This window comes from Periplaneta americana, chromosome 12 (assembly GCF_040183065.1).
Source record: "Periplaneta americana isolate PAMFEO1 chromosome 12, P.americana_PAMFEO1_priV1, whole genome shotgun sequence".
NCBI classification, from domain to species: domain Eukaryota; kingdom Metazoa; phylum Arthropoda; class Insecta; order Blattodea; family Blattidae; genus Periplaneta; species Periplaneta americana.
Genome location: NC_091128.1, coordinates 39162811 through 39186050, shown reverse-complemented (window position 1 = coordinate 39186050; position 23240 = coordinate 39162811). Strand labels below are relative to the sequence as shown.

At 36.7% G+C, this 23240-nt stretch overlaps 1 protein-coding gene across 2 annotated transcripts in view; it reads right to left on the bottom strand.

The window, feature by feature from the left end:
• Noc1 (Nucleolar complex protein 1) overlaps positions 1-19428 on the bottom strand; it is an 88389-nt gene extending 68961 nt beyond the window's left edge. Inside the window, exons 1-3 of one of the 2 annotated variants that reach the window (XM_069841123.1) lie at positions 19274-19428; positions 10026-10141; positions 7974-8082 (exon numbers count right to left, since the gene is read on the bottom strand). In XM_069841123.1, the coding sequence (XP_069697224.1) occupies positions 7974-8082; positions 10026-10136 (220 nt within the window). In that variant the 5' untranslated portion in view covers positions 10137-10141; positions 19274-19428. Of the gene's footprint in view, positions 1-7973; positions 8083-10025; positions 10142-19268 lie in introns of both variants that reach the window. The other variant, XM_069841124.1, reaches the window with a different exon arrangement.
• Between the last annotated feature and the right edge of the window lie 3812 nt (positions 19429-23240).

Here is a 23240-nt window from a genome sequence, read left to right as displayed (position 1 = left end):
TGGTCACGAGCATTTTCCGTAACATGTGACATGTTCGTTACAGTGACAACTTGGTCACAGTACTCCTTGCTGTCAATATGAATGGATGAATATTGTAATCTTTAATTTTATTATGTTTTCAGTACATAAAAGTAAAAAAAATTCTTGCTACGTTATGTCCAAGAGGCCGTAAGTGCCCCAATATATTACTAATATTACTGTTATCCTTGTACTTACCATCATGTTCACTAGAAATCTAACTTGATTTAATCGGCCTGGTGTTGCGTCGGCTTTGACACCAAGACTTGGGATTATTCATGAATGTAAAATATGAACCTTAATTTACTACTTAATTTACTAATATTTCAAAAAATTTAGCACAAATTTTGTTTGAATGGAATGTGAAACCGAAATTGTGGAAATGTTTATAAAAATGTTGTTTGAATGATATGTGAAACCGTAACTGTGGAAACTTATTGCTATACAAAAATGAAATGTGTTATGAATCGCCCCATAACAAAATTGTAATGTGTTACATATCGTCTGGTAACGAAATTGTAATGTGTTACAAATCGTCCTAGTGGCAAAAAATTTGTGGCGAATGATCCGGATCCCTCTCTCACATCATAATGCCAATATGCTGATCTTCATTTGTGAAATTTTTTTGTAACGAATAAAAACTTAAAGACTTACAGGCACAATCTAGTACATATATATTATTTTAATGTACCGAAGTACATATGATATTTCCATGCAGATATTCTGCGTCGTCATACGATGAAAGAGTAATGGAACGGAGAAAAACTCTCTCCAGCGCCGGGTTCAAATCCCGGCGCCGGAGAGGATTTTTCTCCGTTCCATTACTCTTTCATCGTACAATCTAGTACATACAGTCACGAAGCTTGAGTACTAGGAACAATAAACTGTGACCGTACTATTTTGCATTGCCTGTGATGAGGTGATAGTAGCGATCCTAGTGGTTAGCAACTATCTATTGATGCATATTCCCTGGGTATTGAGCTTCATGACTGTATATACTAGACTGTGCTACAGGTCTGATCCTGTGGTGTGTAATTTTCAGGTGTACAGCTGTGTATTGGATATAAAAGCTACTAAACGTAATGTTTTATGACATTATTACCATTAAAAATAAATTATTATTATTATTATTATAGTTAATGCAATTATGTATTTGTCACTAATTATACACATTAATGCTATATTGATGATATGAAAATGAAACCTTTTGGGGTTATATCAGTAGACGCAAAGAAAGAATATCTTAAATTAAATCTTCATTTCTATAATTTACGAAGTAATGACTATATTATATATATATATATATATATATATATATATATATGTGTGTGTGTGTGTGTGTGTGTGTGTGTGTGTGTTACTGAAAACTATAAAACTTACGTAAGGTAACAATATTGTTATTAAAAATTAATCAAGTGGTGTGAGTATTTTTCATATATTTAATGGCGGTGTGGTGTAGATATTTCAGTCATGCTTCCTATTTAAGGTGCGTCTTTAAACTACATCAATATTAATTTCATATTCCTTTGGTTTAATCAATTAGATCTGTGATCATTGCCAAGCATATCATTTTGTTGTAGGGAGAATAGCATGCCATTTCACTTCTTGCTGCCGTGATGAGTTAGTTTATTTCCCAACCAGCAATGAATGAAACACTGAAACTGCTATGATGTACAATGAACAATTTTATTTAGGGCGCATATAAGATTCTAAAACTCTGATACAGCATTCTCCTCATTTTCCACATCTCAGCAATAGATTCCTCAAAACAGCCTATACTGCTGAAAACATAGGGATAATACATAAATAACTGACATCTCTGTTCTTTCGCCATTAGCATTTCATTACGAGCTTCTGGAAATTTATACGTCATTGATTCAACATATGCTAATGATTTACATGGCCAAAATGTTGTCCAGCATTCAAAGGTACCTAATACACTTCAAGCATTGTCAAATATTGTTATTAAGAATCTTTAAGCTATTTTGTACAAAAAAAAAAAATACTGGCAAATGAAGAAAACGTGCCATCTGCAGATTTAAGTTTTATATTGGGTTAAATCAACGGCAATACAATAAACTTACTGCAGATGACATTGTGGATGTTTTTGTCTCCATAGATGGAAAGCCACCAAAATACCGTTATGTTGTACATGGCAGACTAGAGGGACCAAATTAAGCTCTCACTATGATCTGATTAAATATATATTCTCCTCTTTCCTATGAATCACAATTGCAACACAGTGGCCCACACCAGCAAAACAAGTCCGAAATATGTATTATATGACTTTCTTGTGTTAAATTCTATTGTACCTATGTTTCGATCGATTATGGGTCATCCTCAGAACTGGTCGTTGTTGGTCTTGGCGTCTCTTGTTTTGTTTCCTGTGAGGTGTGTTCGTGTGGTGTAATGTGGAGTCAACACATTGGCAAACTATCTAAAGAATTTGAATCAAGCTCTTAACAAGCACTTTATTCACATGCCACATTCTAATGTAGGGCTGCAAAAGGGTATCTGTCGGATACAGGGGGGAGAGCCATTAATCCTTCCCATTGAAGGTTTAAGGAACCAACCTGGACAAATACCCAACGTCCCATCCCTACCTTCCCATGGTGCAGCTGTTAGTAAGCATAATTTTACAAGCTGAACTAAAGGGAGGGGCTACTTATCAATTAGCACTGGTCAGCTTGATGAGTTAATGACTGAATTTGGTATAATTTTCCTCTATCCAATACCTAATTCCCTCTTTACCCTTTCCTATCCAGTCCTCTGACTGAACTCTTACTTTCTTCGACCCCGACAGCAATACAGCATTCGAGGCCTAGGGGTTCATTTCCCTTTCCTTCCTCCTCTTTCTACTTTTCTGTTCCCAGTGCTGACCTGCTATGGCACTCAAATCGTCCTCCAGTGGCTTAAGGAGGGAAAGCTGGTGATCAACAAGATCTCCCAGCTAGGTCCAATGGACCAGTCGACCAACAGCAGATGTGGTCCCCCAGACATTCTGGGGGTTGTGTGTGAATGAAGTAGCCACCAAAACGTTAAAATATGGTGTTCACTTAAATCGGCTACAACTTGCCATTTAACTGATAATATCTTTGAAAAATATTGGAGTGCAAGAGGTCAAATGACTTTATTGTCAAACGCCTGGCATTAGAAAACAACAACAACAACATTCTAATGTAGGGACACCATTTAAAAAAATTATTGCAATAACAGCTCAACAACTGGTTTCTAACAACAGATACAAGTTTAGATTCATTTGTCTTCCAATGAAGTTCCACTACATTGTCAGTATTATTTTTCAGTTTTCACACTCCTGTAGGTAATTTAGGTTCTTATCTGTATTTGGTAGATTACATATTACGATATGGTTACTCTGGTAGATTTTGATCTTGTGTAGGAGCTGCGAGGCAGTCGTGGCCGGTGTGTAATCGAAAGATTGTTGCTGATTCTTTTCTTGGTTTGTTCCTGTTTTTGTGCCAGGTGTCTTATATATTTTTCATATTTTGTCGTTTGTAAGCTATCTTTGAGGAATTGTTCTTTGATTTTTTTTTTAAATTAGGATCTTTATTGAATAAAAAATCGTCAATGTTTTGGTGGGTTGGATGTTGGTTCCTTTCTTAGTCAATACATCTGCTGCTTCATTTCCGATGTGTAATTGTATCCATTTAAAATGAATTATTTTGTTTAGTGAGTGTTTTGATCATTTTCTGTATTTCACTGACTATATGAGAAAGAAAGTATTTGTTGGATGTTATTACAAGTGGTGCTGCCGTGGACTCTGAAAGAATCACGGTCTTGTTAAATGCTTGTGATCTGTAAATCATTTGTTGTAATGCAGTGCTAATGGCTTTGATTTCTCCAATGAAGTTTGTCTAGTTACTCACGTCCACAGCAGACCTTAAGCTGTATGTATCCCTTGCACAGTGCAAAATAAGTAACAAGACTAGCACAACAGGCATCCCGCCAAACCCAAAAACAGTTCCTCTAGGAGCCAAAAACTTGAACATTGTGCAGTGGAATGCAGATCCTAATGTTTCTACACATATTACGTATTGAGAATTGAAGATCCTAATGTTTCTATGAATATTATGTATTGAGAATGGCAGATCTTAAAGTTTCTACAAATGTTATGTATGTTATATATTAGTGTCCACGACAGAAGCATGAGGTACAGACCTTGGGTCTTTCATGACACTTTCAAATCTCGTATCTAAATACAAGGTGATTCTAAAGTCTTTCCACGGTTTCGGGAGCCTATACAATGGTAACTATGACAGATGTAGCAGAAACACTTATATCCATGAATAGAATATCTCTCCAAGTTTTGTACATACCTTACAGATGTTCCATATGTTAACTGTTGGTGATGCGGCTGACATCAATGTATAGTCCAGTTTTTGCCATACACATCCCAACATCTTATGGTTGATACCAACGACTGCATGCGTGATCCTCTCTCACAGCTGTGCTAAATCATGTGACAAGGGAGGAAGAACACATGATCTTCGACATAACCCAATAAAAAATCACATGGAGTTAGTCAGGTGACTTTGGAAGCCATGAAAGAAGAGGAGAATCATCTCGAGAAGCACGTCCAATCCAACGATGTGGAATTCTAGCATCAAGGTACTCATGGACTTTATGATGAAAATGAGGTGAAGCCCCCAGCTTGCTGGTAAATAAAGTCCTTGCATCAGCCACTGGTCAAGCATGTACACTGGACTGGTAACAGTTTGCTTCATAAAAAAAGGGCCATAAAGTTTTGTAGAAGAAACAGCACACAACACTGCTAGAATTCCACATCTTTCGATTGGACGTGCTTCTCGAGATGACTCTCCTCTTCTTCCATGGCCTCCAGAGTCACCTGATCTAACTCCATGTGATTATTATGGGGTTATGTCAAAGATCATGTGTTCGTCCCCCCCTCCCCCTTTGCTACATGATTTAGCACGACTGCGAGAGAGAATCATGCATGCAGTCACTGGTATCGATCGTGAGATGTTGGAACGTGTATGGCAGGAACTGGACTATAGGATTGATGTCTGCTGCATTACCAACGGTGGATATGTAGGAAACTTGGAGATACTCTATCCATTGATACAGTAGAACCCCAATTATCCATCTCCTTATTAACCGACTGGTGGATTATCTGACTGTCTTTTTCTCGTGTTTTTTTTTTTTTTTTTTTGCTACAGAACACATGAAGTACTACTGTACGTTATATTAGTACATATTTTTTCTAGAGTGTAATTACGAATCTTTACACTTACACAGTATGGTCTACTGTTCAAGTTGCCGAACTGTACAACTTAAAGACAAAATGTATTTCATAAGTGTCAAAAGAAAGTGTGTTCGTGCTAAGTGTCGAAAAAAGTGCAAATACTTTAGTGGTTTGGGGAAAGAGAAACTGGCTCATCTTGCATCAGAATACGAAACTGATGTTACAACTGTGCTCGATTTAATAAGAATCAAGGATAAAATGTAAATAAAGTATGTAAATCTATAATATGAGACCTCTACTATTCCAATCTTTCCGCTGAAAGCCATTACAAGGAGTTTCCTTGCCCCTTAAAAACACGTCGTTGACAACCGAACTTAAATTAGTCAACTTCTGATTCACTATGTAGCGTGTTAAAGACAAGACTAGGAGGAAATTCCTAAAGTTCAATTATTATTCATTTAATTTACGAAAATCTTTCATGGTACGGATTATCCAATGTTTTCGATTAACTGTTCATTCTATCCCTTTCATTATCACAGATAATAGAGGTTCTACTGTATAAGCATTTCCGCTAAATTTGTCATACTTACCGTTTTATAGGCCCCGAAACCCCGGAAAGACTTTAGAATCGCCCCATAAAAAAAAAAAAAAAAGTGGCCACACTCATGAACAGCGAATATTTTCTAAGTTCACTTCAGATAACAGTGATGCATACGCTTATAGAAGCAGTTTTGGAACTAAGATATTTAAGCAGGAGTCATTCACATCTGCAGAGGAGCAGTGTGTTCGCTAAATGATTCGAAGGTTGTGAGTTCGAGCCTTGTTCAAGTTATCATTTTATTTTGTCATCATTCTTTAGTGATATAAATAATATTCAATTTATCATTTATACTCTGTTATGATTCTTTAGCGTTATAAATAATATTCAAGTTATCATTTTACTTTGATATCGATCTTTAGCGATATAAATAATAATCAAGTTATCATTTGTATTCTGTTATCGTTCTTTAGTGTTATAAATTATATTTAAGTATTGTTTTATTTTTATTGTTCGTTAACGATATAAGCAATATTCAAGTTATCATTTGTATTCTGTTATCGTTCTTTAGTGATATAAATAATATTCAAATTATCATTTGTATTCTATCATCGTTCTTTAGCGACATAAATAATATTTAAGTTATTTTATTTTGTTATCGTTCATTAGCGATATAAATAAATAATATTCATGTTATCATTTGTATTCTGTTATCGTTCTGTAACAACATAAATAATATTCAGTTATCATTTGTATTCTGTTATCATTCTTTAGTGATATAAATAATATTCAAGTTATCATATATTCTGTTATTTTTTAGCAATATAAGTAATGTTAGATTTGAAACAATATATTTGCATAATTCTAGTGTTAGCTTTTTCCTTCCTAATTATTACATTTATTCAAGTTATCATTTATATCTCTTATCGTTCTTTAGCGATATATGTAATATAAATTTAATTTTAGATTTGAAACAATGTAATTGCATAATACTAGTGTTAGTTTTTTCCTTCTCATATTATTACATTAGGCCTATACTACCCTGTAACACAATAAAATGAAAAGGAGTAAAAGGAGTAACAGGATTTGAACCTGGGACATTGATATCTAAATTCGACGTTCTTCCCACTGAGCTACAGGGCACAAGTAAATAAGCATATGCGGAAAAATTGGCCCAATCCCCCTCCAAGACGTCCTGATGATTTGTGGAAGCTCATCCAAGATGCCTGGGATGCCATGATTGAGAAGAGTTGCTATTCGAAAAGACTAGTCGATTCCATGTCCACTCGACTGCAAGATGTGATCGAGATGGAAGGAAGATGGACTAAATATTGAATCGTGGCTTTTTGTTTTATTTTTTTAACTTTTGATTGTTTGAATTTTCTAAGGCAGATGCCAGTAATTTTGTTTCGTTTATGCCATGAAAGATATTTTTGTTGAGAATATAATCTTTCTTTCTTTCTTTCCATTTGCATTCTTAACATCATAATAAATAATGATAAAGTCATGGCATAATACATTCATGAACCTGATGTCAATTACTAAAACAGTCATAAAAGAGACAGGAGCAATTATATTTTCCCTCTCTCTCTTAAAAACAAAACAATAAAACATAAAAGCACTGGGTTGTGTTCGAATGCACGTTTTCACGAATACCAGCCCAAAACGCTACCGAGCAGCCACTTTTTTTTTTTTTTTTGACAGTTACACATTCTAATTATTATGGGATACAAACAATGGATACCGCCCACCTCCTAACATGCACAGAACTAAACAGAGAAAAACAGAAATCAAAGGACCAAATCTGTGGTGTTTGGGTAAAGGGGTATAAGTCATTTTTTTGTCCAGATGGAATTTTGTTCCCCAGATGAACACACAAGTTAAATTATATAAGTGGGTATGCAAAAATCAAAGAATAAAAGCAGGTGATGTGTTTTATTTGTGTAGAAAATTATTTGTAATAAGGGTTCCAAGTTTAATTTTCATTTATCTACAAACTCATTTTTATGACTTATCTCCCTTTACCCAAACACCACAGAACTAAGCCTTTACTGGAAAGCAAGAAGGAAGATGACGTTAAGCCAAGATCCAGCCATTGGAAACTAACTATGAGATACAAACATCTAACAAATTTTAGTTCAATTCACCATTGAATTGCATGCGTGTGGTTCACAATAACAGAGTTTTACTCACTGCTATTATATATTGCAGATTCCTGCTCTAGAAGATTCTGTGCTTCATGCCTCAGTTTCTCGACCTGATCTCGAGGAAGATCTGGGAACTCTGTCACCTCGTCCTGGAACTAAAATACACGACACTCTTGTGAAATTAAGGTACAATCATACACACACACTTTTGAAACTTTTCAGTCAGGGTTAGAGATGGCCCACAAGACACTAGCCAAGCTAAGGATGCTGCTTTGCTAATTATCCAGTATGGAGTGTTGTGTAATATATGGAATTGATATGATATCAACTGAGTCTTGGAAATAAGAAGATTATTCCATTAGAAATTACCTGGTACTACAACATACAAAATTGTAAATATAACTAAAGGTATCAGCTTTATTTTGGATAGAATGAAATAGTAACATCAGGTAGTAAAGGAAAAGACATTATCATGTTAGATAAAATTGAAAATCACTCTTCCAGTCTCATGTTTCATGATTTTTACCTGTGACGAAATTTAAGAAATAAATTGTTAAGGAGGAGACAAGTGAAATTTTGGTCATTTTTAATAAAAAATCTTATTTTCGTTTTTTTTATGAAAAAATGAACCGCAATATCTTATTTATATGATGAGCAAGTTTCAATAATAATACTGTGCAGCACTTGAAGGCATAAAAATTGTGTCATATTTAAATGACTGCCCTCTTGAATTTGAATTCCATGCAAACTCTAAAAGATGTTTTTTCATACTCTTGTTTGAGCACAATTCTTCATGTTCAATGTGTAAAGGCTCTTACAATTTTTATGTTAAGATCGTCAAATTTTTACTTCATATTTTATATACCATGCTTAACAAAACACAGTAACATTTTTTATAAACTAAATACTTTCGAAATAAAAAAAATTAAACCTATTTTAAAATTGGACACTAAAAATTTATATGTTGAAGTTGCATATATATATATAAATATATATATATATATATATATATATATATATATATATATTTTTTAATTTTCTTTCCATTTATATATGTAAATTTAAAATTCTGGATACATCATTATTTTCTAACTATATCAGAATAAAAAGTCATGCACGCAACTAAATTTTGTAAGAGATAAATTGACTTAGAAAATATGCTACTTTTTTTTTTATTTGAATAACTCGAGAACAATTAATCTGGACACAATGAAACTGATATGCAAGAATACTTAAAGGAAAAGGATGATGTATATACAATATGAAATCTTTAGTTTAAAATTGTACAAAATAGAAATTTCACCCACCACCCCCATAAGTACAATTCCCACGCTACAGAAAAACTCGAAGTCAATACTGGAAGATAAATTTCTCTCAGACATCCCCAAGAACTCCATGTAAATTCCAACTTCTTGAGAAAGTGCCAATTTTGCCAAGTTGCTGTCAGAAACTACTATGAAATTACCGAGTACTGTAGTTGATATATTAATAGTATTAGTAGTATTAATATTATTAATAATAAGTCAAATCTTGATTGATTTTATACTGAGAGTTATCTTGCATATTTCGTGAGCAATGACAGAGTTTTTGCTGGTGGTATGTGCAGAAAAGAATACTGTTATGTCAATATTATTAATACTTCTTTATTCATATTCTTTGACAGAATATCCACAATTGTGCTATGGGTATAGAGTCTGTAAATTGCAAATTAGGTTTTATTTAACTATGCTCGCAACTGCCGAGATTATATCAGCACTGCAAGTGTGCCAGAATTTTGTCCTGCAGGAGTTCTTTTACATGCCAGTAAATCTACTGACATAAGCCTGTCGCATTTAAGCACACTTAAATGCCATCGACCTGAGCCGGATCGAACCCGTAACCTCAGGCACAGAAGGCCAGCACTCTACCGACTGCGCCACCCAGGCCGACTATAGGGTCTGACTGACCATTATTTTCTATTCTCATGTTAGATGAAAATGTGTAGGACTGCACAAATATATCCACATGTGTGTCAACACATGCTCATGGGTACTATCAAAATGGAAGGCAGTAAAGAAAGGTGAAGTATAGTCTAGCACAGCTAGCATGTGAAACTTACCACTTTGTACCATCGTTTCCCAACAGTACTATAAAAATTGGTGTCTTTAGTAGTTTCTTTAAATGAAAATGTTCGCTTCTGTGAAGGATGTGCAGGTTTAGACTGTTTCATTGTGCCTAAACAAAAACAACAAATTATGAGAAAACAGGAACATAAACATTTGAGTCATACAAGGGGGATCCAGGAAATAACGACCGTTTTGTTGTAATAACTAAAAAAAAATATATATTTATTTGAAAAAACAAAGTCTGTTACATAACTGAAGCTTCCTTTACTTCTCTACATAATCACCACCTACATTTAAACATTTGTCGTATCTGTTCACTAGCTTTAGAATTCCCGTGTTATACTCCTCTTCCGCCAGTTCATTAAGCCAGGTGTTCACTGTCTTCTTCAACTCTTTATCACTTCCAAAACGCGTACCACCCAGAAAGTCTTTCAGCTTAGTGAAAAGGTGAAAATCGCTAGGAGCAAGGTCTGGACTATAGGGCGGATGATCAAAGATTTCCCAACCGAATTGATCCAGCAATTCTCGAGTTGAAGCAGCAGTGTGCGGGCGGGCACAGATTTTGTGGTAGCCAAGATGTTGCGACACAATTTCACCAAGCAAAGAACGAGAAATGTCAGGAAAGGCAATATGCAATTCGTCGAGTGATGTGCGCCTGTCTTGCAAGATTCTGTCGTTCACTTTAGTCTTCAGGTCTTTTGTGATGAGTGATGGGCGTCCGGGTCGAGTTTCATCGTGGACATTTTTTCGCCCATTGTTGAACATTTCGCACCATTTTCTCACATTTCTTTCATTCATTACAGTATCACCATACACTTCTTTCAATTGCAGGTAAATTTCTGCAGGTTTCAAATGTCGGGCATTCAAAAATCGAATCACACTCCTCACCTCACAGTCGGCGGGATTATCAATCACATCGTTCATTTTTAAGTAACACAAAATGCACAATGGCGACTTGTTGCAACCAGTACTCACAACATTATAAGAACACATGTTAAGGAAGCCAGTTGACCTTCAAACAAGGAAGGGGAGTCAGCTGCGTGGCAGGTATGCGTGAACAGTCGTTATTTCCTGGATCCCCCTCGTACAAATACAGAAACATAAGAATAAAGGAATATTTATATACCGGTACTTTTCAACAGAATATTTTTTACAATGTACAAGGTCCACCTGTTCGCAAACTGACGAAATGGGTATCAGTTGTGCATATCTTATTGCTGAACTAAAGTTCACTTGGAATGTCATGCAAGGCTTCCAGTTTTTCTTCCCGATCTGCAACGTTTTCGAAGCTCACTAATAAATCTTAAGAGCTGTCATGTTGTCTGGATGTCACTAATGTTAAATATGTGTCAAACTATAACATGTGTAGGTGCACCATTAGCTGAATGTCTAGACCATCCGCGTTCCATGCTGGTAACTTGGATTCGAATCCTGGCAGTTCCAAACAGAATTTGTGTGGACAAAGATGGTGCTTGGTGGTAACTTTTTGCAGGATACTCCCGTTTTCCTTGCCAGCATTCCATCATTCCTCCATTAATCATCATCATCATTAGTCCTATGCAGTTCGACTCCCATGGAGCACTGAGAGCAATGACTATAACAGCAAAAGAACTACAGCTTCATTATGTTGCTCATAGACAAAGATGCTTACGTGAATAATGCCCGATATTACATAAAAAAAAACAAGTACAGCTATATGTGTCTGAGCAAATTAGGAATGTGAGAAAAAAATAAACCACCACAACTACTACTACTTAAACATGCTTCAGATTATCTAACATGGGAAAGGAAAAAAAAAAAAAAACACGCACGCACGCGCGCACACACACACACACACACACACAAAACATCTAGTGCAAAATGAAAAACATTATCAGTCACCTTGGTAGTTCAGATGACAGAGCACTAGTTTTAGTTTAGAATGACGGTGGACTGGGTTCGAATCCAGGTAGGAATTACTTTTGTGAAGGACAAAGCCAATGTTACCTCTGACTGAGGTTCTGGCTGATATGTGTAGGTACATGTATTATCAGGCAGTACATCTCACTTGACTGCAATACCCGATCCAGACTAGCGTCATAAAGACACGTGTCCAATTATTTGGTAAATAATGACGCATTTATTGTTCCAACTTTCAGAAACTTTCAGTTGAAGATCCATTATGGAAGTGTTTTTGCGTATTTAACTTAGTTTACAAAAACTACTTGAAGTGCAAGAGTGGCTGTTCTGGGAACATCCATTGGTTGCCAAATGACTCCTTCAAGGTACTTCTATGACGATGTTCTGGAGTTGAGAGAAGATTATACAAAATTCACACATTCTATAAATATTTGTATACAGTGAGCAATTATTAATATGAAAATTACAAAATGACTTAATACTCATTCGGAAACAATTGAAAATTATTTCTTTACAGATACTTGGGCAGTGGTAGGTTAGGTTATTTTACGACGCTGTATCAACATCTTAGGTCATTTAGTGTCTGAATTAGGATGGAGGTGATAATGCCAGTGAAATGAGTCCAGGGTCCAGCAGTGGTAGTTACTGAGCATTTGCTCATATTGGGTTGAGGGGAAAACTTCGGAAAAAACCTCAACCAGGTAACTTGCCCCGACCAGGATTTGAACCCAGACCACCTGGTTTCGCGGCCAGACGTGCTGTTACTCCACAGGTGCGGACTGGGCAGTGGTTGTTATATAATTGACCTCCATTATTTGTACAGAATTGGGCATTCTACATTGTGCACACTCATATGAAAAGTCTGCAAAGATATAATTATGGGATCATTTACTACAGGAATTCTTTCCAAAATTTTGTACAGAAAAATGGCTACAAATTGCAGAGTACTTTGAAAAAACGGGCCAACTTCCATAATTGCTTCAAAGCCTTGGATGGGAAGCATGGGAGGATAGTGAAACCTACGAAGACTGGATCTCTGTGTCATAATTATAAAAAAATATTTTTCTATAGTTTTGTTTGCAATTGCTGATTCAAACTATGAGTTCCTGCATATTGATGTTGGCTCTTTCGGAAGGGAATCAGACTGCACCATTTTTGAAACATCACAGTTTTTTCAGTTATTGCAAAACAATAAATTGTTGCATATTCCAAAGGCAATCTCTGAGACCTCGCACATCAACAAGCTCTGCATCCTCGGCTATGGTTTTGGAACGTTTTGAGCACTCACCGCAGAAATCTACAAAGCAATGTGCACGTGAGACTGGGATTAGCAGAACGAGCGTACGTCGTATTATTAAAACAGCAAAGTTGAAAGTTTTCAACCCAAGACTTTTGCATGCATTAAATGAAGATGATCCTGATCGGAGAATGCAGTACTGTGAGTGGTTTCGAAACATGGTGCAAGAGGATGAGGCCTCCGTAGGGAAAGTTGTTTGGTCCGATAAGGCACAATTTAAGTTGAAAGGAACTGTTAACCGGCATAACTGTGTTTACTGGTGTGCAAACAATCCACAAGTTTTTGTGGAAAAGGCTGTTAATTTACCTGGAATTAATGTTTCGTATGGGTTGTCATATAGGGGTCTAATTGGACCATTCTTTTTTGATGGAACAGTAACTAGCCAAGTGTACCTGAACATGTTATGCACATCTGTCTTACCCGCCATTTGTACACTCTATGGAAATGAGGAATTTTACTTCCAACAGGATGGTACACCATCACATTACCACCGAGATGTACGTGCGTACCTTGATGACAATCTTCCAGGGAACTGGATAGAATGAAGAGGTCCGAATGAATTTCCACCGTGTTCTCGGGATCTAACTCCGTTGGACTTTTACCTATAGGGGACTCTTAAGAATGTTGTATACCGTAGAAAACGAGATACACTGGCAGCAATTTGGGAAGAAATTGAAACGGCATGTGCTGCAATCGCTGAGGACACTTTCGCAAACGTTGTTCGAACAGTAGTTCAATGTACTCAGAAGTGTGTTGACGCCCATGGTGAGCATTTTGAGCAACTGTTGTAACTGTAAAAATCTAAGATGATTAGTGCTCATCATTTTTTGTTTGTGTGAATTCAGCTTTTTATGTTAACATACTTTTTCGACGCCCATGATGGACATTTTGAGCAACTGTTGTAACTGTAAAGTCTAAGATGATTAGTGCTCATCATTTTCTGTTTGTGTAATGCAGCTTTGTTATGTTAACATACTTTTTCGACGCCCATGGTGGGCATTTTGAGCAACTGTTGTAACTGTAAAAATCTAAGATGATTAGTGCTCATCATTTTTTGTTTGTGTGAATTCAGCTTTCTTATGTTAACATAGTTTTTTCTTTGCTTGAAGTGTGTACATTTTTTGGCACACTCTGTATATACATAGGCCATATAGGAAAGGAAATTAAATAAGCATAGGAATGTCAATTGTAGCACTTTGTAAAATCATCCGGATAACCTAGAAAATGAAAGAAAACAGGCCCAGTAAGCTCCAGGGTAAACAACTAATTTTTACTCTATTTGTATTGTAAAGAGAGGAGTATCTATCGAGGTCTGTTACCTGACTGAGGAGCAGCTAAGCAGTAGTGCAAGACATGGGCACATTAAACACGTTTTTGCTATCTACATATCTGTTGTTACCAACAATCAACATTTTTCAGCTATAAACAGCTGTTTCACGATTTCTCAAACTGTGACACTGGTACTGTATGTTACATTTATTAAACGACTTACTGGGATAGGTCTAATGTGTTGGAGAAAAATTCAGGTTTTTCAATACCGTGGCATCTGAACCAAGTCATGAATGGAACAGTGAGATTCTCTGTGAAAGTGAAAAACAATTTCATAAAAAGATGTGAACAACGTATTGCAGCAAATAGGGGACATTTTGAGAAACATGCTGTATCAACTATTAGGTTGTATGACTTGAGGCTTTCCCGGCGTTTGATATAGAATAACTCTTCTCGGGTTCTCAGCCAGATGAGTTGAAGATTAGCTTCCAAGCTTTCGACGGCTAGCTCTGCCATGTTCTTCAGGGACGAAGTGATGTGGGACCACGTCTAGCTGGTATATATGCAAAAGTAGGGCTTCCCGCTGCGGGCCAATCAGGAGCTAGTTCCTAGTCCCGACCGCCAGGCGCATTCTGGTTGGTGGACGACCTTGGTCTCAGGACACCTGGTGTCTACAGAATACCTTGTGAGTGTGGGAAATGTTACATCGGGAAGACGGGACGAACTATTATGGAACGCTGCAAGGAACATCAACGCAGCATAAGACTATATTATCCTGATAGGTCTGCAGTAGCCCAACACAGCCTAGAAACTGGTCACAAGATAGATTTCGGCGCCACCACCATCTTGGACAAGACATCAGGTTACTGGGACTTAGTTATCAAGGAAGCCATTGAAATCCAGCTAGATGGCAATAATTTCAACAGAGACGGGGGTCTACAGCTGAGTACAGCATGGAAACATGCCATCAATATGCTTAGACCACCAGGACACGGCAGACAGTCGGGACCAGCAAGTAGCTCCTGATTGGCTGCCGTGTCCACCAACCAGAATGCGCCTGGCGGTCGGGACTAGGAACTAGCTCCTGATTGGCCCGCAGCAGGAAGCCCTACTTTTGCATATATACCAGCTAGACGTGGTCCCACATCACTTCGTCCCTGAAGAAGATGGCAGAGCTAGCCGTCGAAAGCTTGGAAGCTAATCTCCAACTCACCTGGCTGAGAACCCGAGAAGAGTTATTCTATAACTATTAGGTTATTTAGCGTTGATGGGATTGGTGATAGTGAGATCGTATTTGGCGAGATGGTATTGAGAATTCGTTGTAGATTAAGTGAATTTTTAAGAAAACCTCGAAATATACCCAAACCAGGTGGAAATCGAACCCACGTCCGAGCGCAACTCTGGATCAGCAGGCAAGCACCTCACCCGACTGAGTTACGCCTGTGGCCAAACAACTTTATTGTAAGTGTTGCATCAGTGCCAGGGATACAGGTATGTGCCTCACAGTAACCAAGGCAGGGACAGGCACTGTCTGTATCCGATCATAATAAATACTTGTCACTGTGTTTTTCCTGGACCAAAAATACAATATAAATGGAGTAAAAATTAGATATTTTATGTGGACCCAATTTGCAGTAAAACGGTTTAAGTACATATTACCATGGGTCACTGAAGCTGTTTCCTTTCACCTGTGTTTTATCATTTACCAGAAAGGAAGCCTAAACATAAGTTGAATTTATCGCAGATGTAATGTACACAATAGAGGACACCCAAGATGTCTAAGTAGGTGCATAAACGACATATGTGGAAGGAGGTCTCTCCTAGTGAATTATCACATTAGACATTTAAGAAAGAAATCGAAAGGAGCCACACGGCCCAGAGCTTAAACCAAAAGGATACAGAGTTGTACCACAATCTAGTATATACTGTACAGTCACGAAGCTCAATACACAGTAAACATGCATCCACAAATTGTTCCTAACCACTAGGATCGCTACGATCGTCTCATTACAGACAATGTGAAATAGTACCGGCACGAACAAGTTAGATACTATAGAGAGGCAGTATACCTCTGATAAGCGCTCCCTGCGTAGGCTGACAGTACTATGGATCGTTCCCTACAAAACATGGTGGTCTATAGTACTGCCAGCCTCCGCAAGGAGTGCTTATCAAAGGTATACTGCCTCTCTATTATTTTGATAAATGTAATGATTTTTTTTTCCATTTGTGTTTGTGTACTGGTACCGTTATACCATACCATCTATTTTTGTCAGCTGCCATACAATGTACAGATGGACATGTCAGTATATTTAATTACAATAAAATTCTTGATGCGAATAAATATTATGAAAACAAATAGTCCTTCAACACCACCTTAAACTTATTACAAATTTGAAATTATGTCAAGTAGTAATTTGGTTATAATGTGGCAAACGGAAACAATGGGAGACTTTGAATAATAAGGTGTCCAATGAATACTTTATTTGTAAAAAGCTGATCTATAAATGAAAAAGTAATAATTAAGACTTTAAAATTCCCAAAAATGTCTCATTCCCTCGGATTTAAATGAAATGTACCGTAAATCGTAATATTCGTTTCTGGGTAATTAAACCCTCTCAATACAGGTACCATTGCCCCAGAGAATTATAAGATAAGACAGACTGAGCATAAGCGAAATATCTGTATTAATAAGTCTGTACCATCAAGAGTTTAGTATTTATTGTGTTTATAGGGCCTACTCCAATTTTATTTTTATTAATGCCTAGGGCTCTTTTTGTTGACAAAGAGGAAAGTCAGCACTTGCATCACATACAATTTGTCATCATTGCATCAAATGTAAGAACAGTTTTTTTTTTAAATTTATTTTTGGTCGACCAGCAAACTTGCTATACAGACCACTGTTAAATTATGGAATATCCCATAAAGAATATCATGCTGAGGTTGGCTGTAAAGGCTTTTCTAATTAAAATTATTTTAAATTAATTAATCATTTTTGTGAACTATGAGAATAAAAACATGATGATGATTTTCTGTGTTAAATTTATGAAGAGTCGTCAGTATCGCTAAGAAAGATGTCCTGAGGTAGTTTCCTTTTAAGACTAGATGGCTGACAAGATCTTGCTCCAATGTTATATGTTTAAGTTCCAGGAACGCCAGGAATTTTGTTGAAGAAAGATTTTGACATTGAATGGATGTACTGTTCTAGTGGAATAATTCCCAATTCTTGATGCAGTTGCTGATTTCTTACAAACCACGGGGCATTTGTTGCTGTTCGCAGGGACTTGTTCTGGAGAACTTGTAGGCGATGCATGTGAGTCTTATTTGCTGTCCCACACACTGGCGCTGCATAAGTTAAAAGAGGTCGTACAAGCGAGGTGTAGAGTAGCATTGAACAATCCAATCCAATTTGTGAACGTCTGTTAACCAAAGGGTATAATTTTCGAATTCTGGAAGACAAGAACTGTTTTATTCAGCAAAAGCCTCTGCCTAGTTGCGAGACACGTGTAAGATCAATATTTTTTGTTTCAAATTATATTAGACTACACGATGTGTCCATCATGCGAAAAGAAGTGTAGCTAGCTATGGCTCCTGTTGTTTCTGATAACAATGTTAATCGTATCTTATCGTTTCAATAAAATGTGGTGAGTTATGATCACGAGTAACTTTCTATTAGTGCCATTCTTTAATTATTATGTTGCATGCTAAGAGGTTATTTGTAGTTTTAATAATTGCAGTTTTCAAAAGTTCTCTGTGTTAGTTCCAATTTCAAGTGAATTTTTCTAAATAATTATTGGATTTTTTTTTTTTTTTTTTTAATTTTCGCCACTACCTTTCCTATATTTTACTTCTAATAGTTACATACATCGTCTCTCTTGAAATCACCTGGTGAGCACTGAATTACATGATTTCATATTAGATTAAGTAGATTAGATCAGCTGTAAGGTAATTAAATTTGTGACGAAGCCAAAAAATTATTTATTCTTCTTCTCCCGAATACATTTAGGTGCTTTAGTTGGTTGCATTGAGTGTAGCTTGTCGTTTAATATCTGGGCTATATTTATATATATTTAGTGAAACTAATAAAACATAGGCCTACAGCTGTTATAAAAGCTTTAAGATTTGTGTGTATTCTACTTTTTACTCATTAACATAGGCTTAATATGTAACTCAATTTACAATAATACTAATTTCATCACAGTCATTTCCTACAACATCCGAGCCACGCCCCTTTGTTTTGACTAAGCAAAAGATGGCGGACTAATGTTCAATTGTCTTCAACTTTCAAAGGTATACTGCCTCTCTATAGTATCTAACTCGTTGACCGGCACAGTCTATTGTTCCTAGCACCCTCACAACTCAAGCTTCGTGATTGTATATACTAGACTGTGGTTGTACGAATTACATTAACTTCTTTTCACATAGAAACAATATCCTTCACTTCTATTGTTCCTGGTACCCTCATAAACTCAAGCTTCGTGACTGTATATACTAGACTGTGGTAAACGTCTAACCTAACCTGTCACAGATTTCTATATGCGAGAGTACACTATCGTGAAACTTTCGGAATGTCACCAAAATTATGTTAGTATTACAGAAAAGATGCTAAAGGTATGGAAGCGGAGTACGAGGACCATACTCAGCGCTAGTTTAGCCAATATACCTTCGTGTGTATCTTGATCGGGAGACCTAACCTACAAACTATCACTTCATATATATGAATACTTCAGCAGAAATATTACAATTAGTAATTGTATAGCAATTGTAACTCCACCTTACATCAGATGTATTGCCGACAAACAACACCAAACCAGAGAGCTAACCATTAATTCACAAAAACATTAACCCATTCAAGTCAAACACACACTTTGGTAAAATCAAAATATATATTGCCTAGGCGAAGTGTCATGGCGGACGCGCGCAAGGCTACTACATAAATCAAATTAAGCATGTATGCATGGCAGCCAACACTACACTCTTTAGCTACGAGAGAAAAGCTGCTATCATGTATTTGAAAAGCCAAATTATTCTGTAGTTCTTTTATCACAGTCTAGTATATACAGTCGCGAAGCTCAATACGTAGTAAATATGCAAACATTAGGTAGTTGCTCACCACTAGGATCGCTAATATCGCCTCATTACAGGCAATGCAAAATAGTACCGTCACAGTCTATTGTTTCTAGCACCCTCAAAACTCAAGCTTCGTGACTGTATATAGTAGCCTGTGCTTTTAGTCTGGGTCTTTATGGTCACCCTCATTGAGGGCAGATTATTTTTCTTAAATATTTATATATATATATATATATATATATATATATATATATATATATATATATATATATATGAAATCGTGGACGTAGTTTACAGACCCAACACCAGAGTCGCATTGACACGATGCTTCCAGCTCAGGAAAACCGTACGGCAAAGAAACTGTTGACCAAACAAATTATTACCCGGGTTCGATCCCCGTATAAATGTAAATCCATGGAACATGTATGAGTACGACAGATATGCAAATAATCGTAAAACTTGGATATACAGGGTGTTTAAAAATACGGGGCATAATTTCAGGTATGTATTTCCCACATGTAGACAATCAAAATAGTTCATTACAACATGTGTCCGGAAATGCTTTATTTCCGACATTGAAATTCACCGGAACGTTTTTCTTCCCGCAGGTCGTTGTCATTAAAGAAGATGTTCAAAATGTCCACCTCCTGCTTGAATACAGACCTCACATCGATGTCTCATTGACCTGCGAACACGATCCCAAACTCCAGGAGTATTGCGCATGTCCTCCGAACATGCCACAATTCGATTCCGAAGGGATTCCAAATCAGACACCGGAGACGAATAAACCAATGATTTTAAATGGCCCCACAAGTGGAAATCGAGAGGGTTCATATCAGGTGAGAGTGGAGGCCAAGCAATTGGGCCACCTCTACTTATCCATCGGTCAGGAAACCTTCGATCCAAGTACCGGCGAGCCGTGCGACTGAAGTGTGCAGGAGCGCCATCATGCAAGAAGTGAATGTGTTGATGATTGATCAGTGGAGTGCAGTGGCGTATACTGGTTTAAGGGTCTGGGCTACCACTGACCCTATTATTACACAAAATATATTTTAAAATCCATATAATAAAATTCCTTACCTATTTATATGTGAATTCCAGACGTCTTGATTGGGACGAAAATACTTTGATGACTTCGTCATTGAAATTACAGTTGGGCCGCTTGCGAAGTTTCTGTAGAAATGACTTTTCAATGGACATCAGTGCCAAGCCGATAAACGTTCTTGTGTATGAGTTGATCTACAGTAGGATTTTATTCGCTTCAACGCAGAAAATGTTCTTTCTACCGATGCTGACGTAGCTGGTATTGTCACAATTAATGTTGCCAATTTAAGGACTTCAGGAATAACTTGGTTCAGCTGGTTTTCATATATGGCAGATAATATTTCATGGATAGGTTTGTTCGAAAAATCAAAGACTTCTGCTGAATATATTACGCTTAATTTATTTTTCAAACGTACTTGATCAAAGTGACTGTTATAGGACTGAAATAATTTGTTTAGTGCCTCATTCGGGAAGTTTTCTCTATAAGCAAAAAATTTTTGAGAATCTAGAAGATGTGTGAACTGAAGCTTTCCATAATCAGAAAATCTGTCAGTAATTTCCATGTGCATACGATCTAGTATGCTGTAGTACAGCTGCCTGTATTTCAATTCATCATCTCCTTTTCTTCGCTTTAATGGTGGTTCCATTGTATTGGCTGAAGAATTTTCATTTTCCATATTACTCCATATGGACGGAAACCCACTACGTCTGAACTCGAATATAGTATTTTTTAACTTTGATACCTCTTGCAAGCAGTATGCTATGTCTAGACTTTTTGTCTGAAGAATATTGTAGAGCACATCTGTATGTGCGAACACTCTAGCATAGACTATAAGAAGAAATATATTCTGAAACTGTGTGAAAAAATACAAATATCCTTGAGCCTGCACAATTACATCATCATCCCAGTTTTCTTCAGAGTCATTACAAATGATATTTTCAAAGAAAGCAGTCAGTTGTTCTCTGTATTCCTTTACTGTATTTACAAGCCGAGATGTAAAATTCAATCTAGTTGGTGCTATTTTTGGGAGTTTCTTTTTCATAAATTCCTTGAGTTTTTCTGATCTTTCAGGAGATGATGAGAAAAATGCAGCTAAACCCGACACTGTTTTGAAAAAAATGCGGCATTCTGGAATGGATGAAGTAGTTTGTTGCAAAACTAAATTGAGAACATGGCTGTAACAATGGACAAATAGTGCTTGAGGATACTTTTCTTGAACTTTTGTTTTTAAGCCATTAATATTTCCCGCCATAACTGAAGCATCATCGTATGTCTGTGCAATTAACTTATTGCCGACATTGTATTCTGCTATAACACCTTCCACATGCTGAAACAAAGCAGCAGCAGTTTTGTCCGAACTGACATTTGTGAATCCTATAAACCGTTCTTGAACATTGGCAGTACTGTCGATGTATCTTAAAACAGTGGACAATTGACTCTGATCACTTGTCATCAACAACAATGGCCACAAAAGGTGCTTCTTCTATTTCAGATTTTATGTTCTTTATCATAACCCCACTTATAGCAAATATTAAGTAATTCTGAATTGCGGGAGAAGTACCACGAAATACTGTTGAACTCTCAAGATGATTGGCCAGTAAATGGTCAAATTCACTTAAGGAACTTAAATATTCAATATAAATATTCAATATAATTTCCTCTATTGTCTGATTCCACACTCTCATTATGATCCCGAAAAGCCAATTCTTGTTTTCCTAGAAAGCAGACTGCGTTAATAAGACGCAGTAAAATCTCCCGATTTTTTTCACAAGAGCATTGTGCTGGTTGATGTGTAGAGCTTTTTGCTTATCTAGCTGTAAATCAATTCTTGTCTTCCCAAAGCTTGCAAAGTTCATGCTACTACAAATATGAGCTTTTGATTTGTCGTGTTTTAGGACTGCCGTTCGATAGGAGTTCATATTAGAAAACCCCTCTTTTGACCACACATTAGTTTCGCGGCTAAATAACAAACATGGCCAGCAAAATAGTTTAGACAGTTTAGAACTACCACACAACCAATTCCACTCACCATATGATGTTGAAGTGAAATGGTGTGTGTACTCACGCTGTTTTTCTTTTATGTTCATGGACAAATTTAACTCAGGAGTTGGTCTTTCCATTTTCACAATTTTAACTTTCTCGTTGTATGTACGACGGTTAAAAGGCACTTTTAATAAACCTTCTATTACACAGTCATTTTCAACACAAACCTCTCCAGAAACTTGTTCTGCCATATTTTTCACAATATCACTTAATTGGGAAATTAAAAACTTAATAATTCACAATTAATATAACTCTTAGACACTCGAACAAATCACAAATTTAAAATCAAGAACACAATCACATTCATGAGCTAGCGTACTAAGCGTATTGTTGCTTCGAGCCTGCGAAGAAACCGATCACGAGAGCGGCAACTCACCCGGCCTACACTGCACGATAGAAACAGAAGGGAGCGGGGGACGGGCAGTTGTGCGACAGGACAGCGTGAGCAGAACGGTCACAGGCTACCCCTCGTAGCAGCGGTTTCTCCAGCGATGCCGCCTTGACAACTTGTTTCTTTTCGAGAGCAGAGCGCGCATATAAATCTAACAATTACTTTAATTTTAATTACTGTGGTAAAACTAATACGTT